Below are 7,869 nucleotides of genomic sequence, written 5' to 3' on the forward strand. Positions count from 1 at the left end.
GGGGGTCTCACCGTACCCAGGAACTGCTATATGCGGATTCCGCCGAGTAGTGGCCACTAGCAGTGTGTTCCCACACAATGTCGTCATCCACATTTGCATTGAGTTGGAACCCATGGAGAAAGGCCCATAGCCGAACAAATTGCTGGAAGTGGTTGATGGTGAAGTTGGCCGAAAGTTTTATCTTGGAGACCCAAGCCTCGTCTTTCAAGGCTTCACGGACCTTTCAGTTTTTTCTTGTTGATTCCTCATAGATGAGGGGGGCAATGTCTTTTGGTTTCCGATCAAGAACCCAAGGGGAGTCCAAAAAAGGGGGCGTGCACCATCTCCAACAATGTCTTTTGGGTTCCAACTCAATGTATATACTCCCTCCTTTCCGGTTTATAGGGCTTATCTCAAAATTTTAGTTTTTTCATTTTATAAGCCTCAACTTGGTTGTTTCCCATCACATGTTCAGACTTCAAGGTGCATTAAATCATTAAGAGAAAACTGACCAATGCATTAATTAGGTGCTAATAATTTTTTTAGGAAGACAAGAGCATTAATTGGGTGCTTTTGCAAACTACAAAAAATATTCCACCACTCATCATCTATCTTGGTTGGTGAGATTTTTAAATTGAGCCTTATAAACCAGAAAGGAGGGAGTAATAATAAGTCAAGGTCCGTCACATGGATTCCCCATCCCAACGGAAAGACATTGCCCCCCAGCAAATTCGAACCATGGCCATCGTAGACTGAGAGCCCTAGCAAATTTGTAACTACATCTGTACTAAGAATCTCATCAAGTTTAAAAAACCTTCAAACCGCTGAATAGGCTAATCTCACCAAGTATGTAGTGAACTGCAGCTAGGTCGCTGATTTAATCAAGGCACCTCTGGTGGCCATGTTGTCAATCCATTACTTCCATTTTTTGAACTGAAAGTGGCCAGATACGTTGAGTTGAGTGACACAGAGATCAGATAAGCAACAAACACTCTGATATATGTAACTGTCACCACTTAGAAGTAAGCACTCTGATACAAGTTCAGAACACGACAAGAGTCGACTAAAAAATACAGCCAAATCTTCTCACGCTCTGCCGGCGAACGCGCAAAGTAACAGCACAAGAACGCACGCAGATAAGTTAGGATCAAGGGGGTTGGAGAAACCATGGTTTCTCAACCAAATCTTCCGACACGAAGTGCTGGAGTTCATTCAGTGAGCACCCAAGTTAGATAATCAATCATCAGCACGCGTTCTCGTCGAGCCTGCCAAGGCGCACCCTGCTCCGCTCTCTGTTCTGCGTTTTCGACGCCGAATTCTGGTCCAGCCTGCCGAGGGGCACCCTGTTGTGCTCCCTCTTCTGCGACTTGGACGCCGAGTTCTCGTCCAGCCTGCCGAGGGGCGCCCTAGTTGTTGGCTCTCTGTTCTGCATTTCAAACGCCAAGATCGTCAGTACACAAAAACATACACTTGAGCATACATATTATTAGCACATATAGATAGATGGAGGCGATTTGGTGGTTACCTTCTGAGCATTGAGCTTCTCCTTGAGCTTCAGCCTGAGCCTCCTCAGGCTAAGCGTGTCCAGCGGCTTCTTCCCTTCCTTCACTTCAAATATTGGGTGGATGGAAAATTGATCCACTGGCTTCTTCTCCAGGTCTTGTGCCACTGCAGCCTTCTCCTTGAGCTGGACCCTAAGCTTCCTCAGGCTCAGGCTGCCCAATGCTTCAGATTCATTGCCCTCCTCCTTCACTTCCTTCTCTCTTTCCATCGCCACAGGCTCAGTAACGTTCTTCTCAGCGGCAGCTTCAGGCACCGTTGTTGCCTCCACGGTGACTGAGTCCATGGACAGGAACTTGGTGGCATCCTCGAACAGGCCTGCGAACAGCGGGGAAATGACCTGGCCGCTGCAGTCTCCGGCAGCGTCGAACACCGGCGAGCGGTCGCCGGCGAAAGCGCTCTCCTTGACTGCCCATTCGTCGTCTGTCACTGTGGCCTGCGAGAGGTAGTCGACGGTCACCACTTCCTTGGCAGCGTCGACCACCGGTGTGAGGTTACCGGTGGAAAAAGCACACTCCCTGGCTGCCCACTCGTCATCAGTCACCGTGGCCTGCGACAGGAGCACCTCCTCCACCTTCTCGTCCATGGTGGCCACCACTCTATCCTCTTCAACGGACACATCTGCAAGGCCGCCCTTGACTGCACCCTCATCGTCAGTTACCGTGGCTTGCGACAGGTACTCGACGGTGACCACCTGTACAGCGCCCTCAAACATTGTGGCTGAGCTGAGTGGCACGTCGTCGGCGGCCACCACGCCGCCGTCGTCCTCCTCGACGGGCACATTTGTCAGCTCACCGGTGATGCCACTCTCCTCTGTCACAGTGGCCTCAACACTCTCCATCTTTGGCTCCTCTTCAACAGGCTCTTCTGTGTCATCAACAATCAGACCTTCTCCCTTGATTTCATGGGCCTTGGCTGCTCTGTGAAGCAGCAGCCAAGCAGCCAAGGTTGTTCGGTCTTCATCGTTCTCCTCCTCTTCAACAGACTTGTTATGCTGCAACTCATCAACAGCCACATCTTCCTTCTCATTGGTCTTGGCTGCGCTCTCAAGGAGAGCACCAAAGGTTGTTTGTACTTCATTCTCCTCCTCTTCAACAGCCTCATCCATGTCATGCCGCGCCTCACCAGCAACCAGATGATGATCCTTGTTCTCGTTGCACTTGGCTGCGCTCTGAAACAGAGCACCTAAGAATGGCACCTCATTCTCCTCAACAGACTCATCAACAACCAGATGTTCCTTGTTCTCACTGGACTTGGCTGCGCTCTGAAACAGGGCACCAAAGACAGCCATATCTTCCTCATTCTCCTCCTCTGCAGCACACTCATCCATGTTATAGTGCCCCTCATCAACAACCAGTTGTTGTTCCTTGTTCTCATTTGTTTTGGCTGCGCTCTGGAACAGAGCACCAAGGATTGACACATCATTGTCCTCTTCAACAGCCACATCTCCCTTGTTCTGATTGGCTTTGGCTGCGCTCTGGAACAGAGCACCAAGGACTGAAACTTCATTGTCATCCTCTGCAGTAGCCTCATCCATGTCGTGCTGCAACTCTTCAACATCCTTGTACTCACTGGTTTTGGCTGCGCTCTGGAAAAGAGCACCAAAGAGCACTTCACTCTCCTCCTCTTCAACAGCCAGGTCTTCCTTCTCCTCATTGGCTTTGGCTGCACTCTGAAGCACTTCACTCTCCTTCTCAATGGCGGTGTCTGCATGGCAGGTGAAACCAACCACCAGGTCCTCCACAGCAGCCTCCTGCGGCACCGGTGAGTCCACGGGCACCATTTCGGTCTCTTCACTCGACTGATGAATCTGCTCAGCTTTGTCAGCGGCCTGAGCCGCCGACTCGGCAACGGGCACCATTTCTGTCTCTTCACTGGACTGATGAATCTCCTCAGCTTCCTCAGCGGTCTCTTCCACGGGCACCATCATTTCAGTCTCTTCAGTGGACTGATGCTCCTCAGCTTCCTCAGTGGCCTCACCGGATTCCGGTGCCATTTCAGTCTCTTCAGTGAACTGATGATCCTCGGCTTCCTCAGCGGCCTCACCGCCATGATGAATCTCAACGTCCAGTGGCCCCTCGCTGGAGACAGTTTCAGCCGGAAAATGGCCTTCCTCGTTAACAACATTCACTGGAGACTGCTCACACTGCTGGACATCGTCCTGCTGCTCTTCCACAGACGAAACAACCGTGCTGCAATCTTCTGCCACTGGTGCTGCTGTTTCTTCCACTAGTTCGGGACTGGTTTGCATATCCGTGGCTAACCCTGCAATTTCAGATAGTCAGACAAATAATTCAACGCTACAGATATGATGTAAGAAGCATCAATTTCAGAGAGGGAACACTTGTCTCACCTTCTTCTTCCTTAGCTTGTTCCTCAACTAGCTCGTTTTGCACCTCGTTCTGAGGACCCATGGCCTCTTCTTCCATTTCTTCAGTACCATCATCACTTCCCTCGTCTGAGGAAACCGCATGCACAGCAGTTTCCATGTCAGGGACGCAACCTTGATTGCAAATAAAATTCTCATCAGTTTCTAGTTTCAATTCGGGACATTGCAGCCACAGAAAAACGTGAAACAAGTTGCTACTGCAATGAAGGGATCAACGTGTCTCACCTTCGTCTTCCTGGCTCTGTTCCTCAATTAGCTCGTTTGCGTCCTCTTTCTGAAGATCCATGTCCTCTTCTTTCATTTCTTCAGTACCGCTGCCTCCCTCGTCTGAAGAGACCGGTGCGTGCACAGCAGTTTCCACCACACCTGATTGCAAACAAAATCCTCATCAAATTCAGATTTCGGGACACTACCGGAAACATGGGAGACGACGTATTAATTTCAAGTTGCTACTGAAGTCTCTCTCTCTCACCTTCGTCTTCCTGGCTCTGCTCTTCTTCTATTTCTTCAGTATCATCATTTTCCTCGACAGAGGAAACCAATTCCACACCCTCCTCTTCTTCTATTTCTTCAGTATCACCATCTTCCTCGGCAGGGGAAACCGGCGCAGTTTCCATAGCAGGCACATGCACATCACCCGCTTCTTCCTGGCTCTGCTCCTCAACCAGTAGCTCCTTCTGCTCTTCGTTCTGATGATGCATGGCCTCGTCTGAGGAAACCGGTGCAGGTACAGCAGTTTCCATATCAGGGGCATCACCTGCTGGCAAACAACATTCTTATACATTTCAGATATGACAGTCAGACACATCAATTTCAAGTAACAGAAAATATGGGGCACGCATCAATTTAAACTTTCAATTTCCATATCAGGGACATTACCTGTCTCACGTTCCTCTTCCTGGCTCTGTTCCTCAACTAGTGGCTCCTTTTGCTCACCGTTCTCAGGATCCACGGCCTCTTCTTCTATCTCTTCAGTATCATCATCTTCCTTGTCAGAGGAAACGGGTGCTGTTTCCATATCAGCCACACCACCTGCATCTTCCTGACACTGGTCCTCAACCAGCTTGTTTTGCTCTTCGTTCTGAAGATCCATGGCCTCCTTTTCCATTTTTTCAGTGGGCACAGCAGGTACAGCAGTTTCCATATCATCACCTGATTGCAAACAAAATCATCATCAGTTTCAGATAGGACATTGCAGCTACAGAAGGATTTCAAATTCCATTTTTAGGGACACGCATCAATTTCAAGTTCCATGTCTCACCTGTCTCAAGTTCCTCTTGCTTGTTCTGCTCCTCAACTAGCTCGTTTTGCTCCTCAGTCTGAGGATCCATGGCTGCTTCCATTGCTGCAGCATCATCAGCTCCCTCGTCAGAGGAAACCGGCGCAGGGGCAACAGTTTCGACAACAGCTGCTGCAAACATAATTTGCGTCAGGAGATGAATCTAACAGAGCAAGCAAATTTGATTGGGCGCAAGCTAACTGTTCTTACCTTGCTGGCATTGCTCTTCTTCCTCGTCTTGCTGCCCACCAGTCTTCTTCGCCGGAGCCCTCCTTGACGCCCGTCTTGTCTTGGGCGCGGCTTCCTCGGCCACCGGAACCACCGTGGTCTGGCTCCGAGCGCGACGAGTGGCCCGAGCCGGCACGGCCTCCGCGGGCGCCTCCTCTGTCACGGTCTTGCTTGTTGCGGCCCTTCTCCTCGTAGCCGGAGCTGCCACAGGCTCGGCCCGTGGGCGCCCGCGGGCACCACGCCGCCCCACGGCAACGGCAGGCGATTTCTCTTCGTTCTGGTCTTGCCCAACACCCTCCTCCTTCTCCACCAGTGCTTCTTCTTCCTCAACCTGGTCCTGCGGATTCGTGGCTTCTTCCTCCATTTCTGCAGCATCACCAGCTGCTTCGTCGGCGGAAACCGGTGCAGGCGCAGCAGCTTTCGCATCAGAGGCAACGGCTGGTCGCAAACAAAATTCGCATCAGGCGATAAATCCAACAAAATTCGCAAGCAAATTGATTTGATTGAGGAAATCAAGCTGTTCTCACCTTGCTGGCCTTCCTCTTCCTGCTGCGCAGCAGTCTTCCTCGACGTCCGTCTTCCCTTAGGCGCCTCCTCAGCCACCGTGCTCTGGCTCCGAGCGCCACGGGTGGCCCGAGCCGGCACGGCCTCGGCTGCCGGAGCGTCAACCCATGTCACGGTCTTCCTTGTTGCAGCCTTTTTCCTCGTGGCCGGAGACGCCACAGCCTCGGGCCGTGCGCGTCGTCTGGCACCTCGCCGCCCCCCGCCAACGGCAGGAGATTCTTGCCTACCGTCCTCCTCCTTCTCCACCGGTGGCTCTTCTTGCACCTGTGCTGGTGTATCCGCGACCACTACCTCTGCGATTACAGATCTGAGAATCAGACACATAGTTCGGGACAAAACCTGGGACACGCATCAGTTTCAAGTTGCTACTGAAGTGGAGGGATCCGGCCGTCTCACCTTCGCCGTCATGGCTCTGTTCCTCAACCTCGTTGCGCTCCTCGTTCTGAGTATTCGTGGCATCTTCTTCCATTTCCGCAGTTTCCATATCAGAGGCGACAGCTGAATCATCGAATTAGGCAAAAATTAAAGATTTGAAAATGGATTTGGAAAGAATTAGGCAAGAATTAAACAGAACCAGAGAATCGATTTGGAAAGATTTGAAGCAAATTACCTTGTGCCCCCTTTCCTTCTTCTTCCTGCTGCGAACCAGTCTTGGTCGCCGCGGTCCGCCTCGACGCCCGTCTTGTCTTGGGCGCCTCTTCCTCGGCCACGGGCGCCGCCGTCGTCTGGCTCCGAGCGCGAGTGGCACGGGCCGGCACGGCCTCCGCAGCGGCATCCTCTGTCTCGGTCTTGCTTGCCGCAGCCCTTTTCCTCGTAGCCGGAGCCGCCACAGGCTCCGCAGGTGCATCCTCCGTCGCGGTCTCGCTTGCCGCAGCCCTTCTCCTCGTAGCCGGAGCAGCCACAGGCTCGACCCGTGCGCGCCCGCCGGCACCGCGTCCTCGCCCTCTTCCGCGACCGCGACCACGACCGCGCCCGGCGGCTGGGGCTTTCTCTTCCCCCTCTTCCTCGCTGTCCACCAGTAAGATGACCTCCAGGGAGATCTCCTGCTTCTTCCTCTTCTTCTCTTTCTCCTCCTCCTCCTGCTTCTTCCTCTTCTTCTCTTTCTCCTCTTCCTCCTGCCTCCTTTTCTCTTCTTCCTCCTCCTGCCTCCTTTTCTCTTCCTCCTCCTCCTGCTTCCTTTTCTCCTCTTCCTCCTCCTGCTTCCTCTTCGCCTCCTCCGCCTCCTGCTTCCTCTTGGCCTCCTCCGCCTCAGCCTGCTTCTTCTTCTCCTCCGCCTCCTGCTTCTTCGTCTTCTTCTTCTTCACCTCCTCCACAACCGCCTGAACCGCCGGCTTGGCCACTTCGACAACGACCGGCTGCTCGACGTACTCCTCGATCCCGTCGACCTACAAGGGCAAAACCCGCGATTCAGTCAAATCCAGCCGACGCCGACCCAGATCTGACGCGAGACGGTGACTCGAAGGCCAAGAACTTACAGCGGGGAGCGCGGCGAGGGCGTCGGCGATGGCGGCGTTGCTGAGGTTGGCGCGGACGCCGTTGCGCTTGGCCAGCGCCTGGAGGTCGCGGCGGGGGAGCGCGAGGAAGTCCATGCTCGCCGGCGGCCGGGTCCGTCTCCTACCTTTACCTACCTACCTCTCCTCGTCGGCCTCGGTCTCTGAAATCTTTGCTGGAGCGGCTGCGCGGAGGTGCGATTGGGAAACCGGAGGAATGGAGCGTCGGGGCTGGATTTAAAGGCGAAAAGTTCGGATTTTGAATTCGGGGCAGCCGACCGTTGGGCGGGTTGGTGGAGCGTCTCTCGGCCTCTCGTCTCCTCTCGCTGCCGACCGTTGGGGGTTGGAGCGTCCCGCCGCCTCTCTCACCGGACTCTCTC

General features: G+C 53.3%; 1 protein-coding gene across 1 annotated transcript; it reads right to left on the reverse strand.

Moving 5' to 3' along the window:
- Positions 1 to 957: 957 nt before the first annotated feature.
- On the reverse strand, positions 958 to 7,166 carry LOC125539618 (ribosome-binding protein 1-like). The gene is made up of 11 exons (XM_048703114.1): positions 6,610 to 7,166; positions 6,396 to 6,497; positions 5,963 to 6,292; positions 5,418 to 5,873; positions 5,190 to 5,339; positions 4,808 to 5,080; positions 4,401 to 4,685; positions 4,154 to 4,294; positions 3,893 to 4,042; positions 1,505 to 3,804; positions 958 to 1,405 (listed from the first exon to the last, which is right to left on the reverse strand). Exons 2-11 carry the CDS (start codon positions 6,481 to 6,483, stop codon positions 1,223 to 1,225), a joined length of 4,356 nt encoding a protein of 1,451 aa, XP_048559071.1. The 5' UTR covers positions 6,484 to 6,497; positions 6,610 to 7,166; the 3' UTR covers positions 958 to 1,222.
- Between the last annotated feature and the right edge of the window lie 703 nt (positions 7,167 to 7,869).

This window comes from Triticum urartu, chromosome 2 (genome assembly GCF_003073215.2).
Source record: "Triticum urartu cultivar G1812 chromosome 2, Tu2.1, whole genome shotgun sequence".
Taxonomy (NCBI): domain Eukaryota; kingdom Viridiplantae; phylum Streptophyta; class Magnoliopsida; order Poales; family Poaceae; genus Triticum; species Triticum urartu.

What these genes read in the sequence shown, in the direction of transcription:
- LOC125539618 (XM_048703114.1), bottom strand. Translation starts at nt 6,483, where the DNA reads ATGGAAACTGCGGAAATGGAAGAAGATGCCACGAATACTCAGAACGAG. An exon ending in ACAGAGCCATGACGGCGAAG is followed by an intron (nt 6,293 to 6,395) that starts GTGAGACGGCCG and finishes CTGTAATCGCAG; the next exon opens with AGGTAGTGGTCGCGGATACA. An exon ending in GGAAGAGGAACGTGAGACAG is followed by an intron (nt 4,686 to 4,807) that starts GTAATGTCCCTG and finishes GTTTGCCAGCAG; the next exon opens with GTGATGCCCCTGATATGGAA.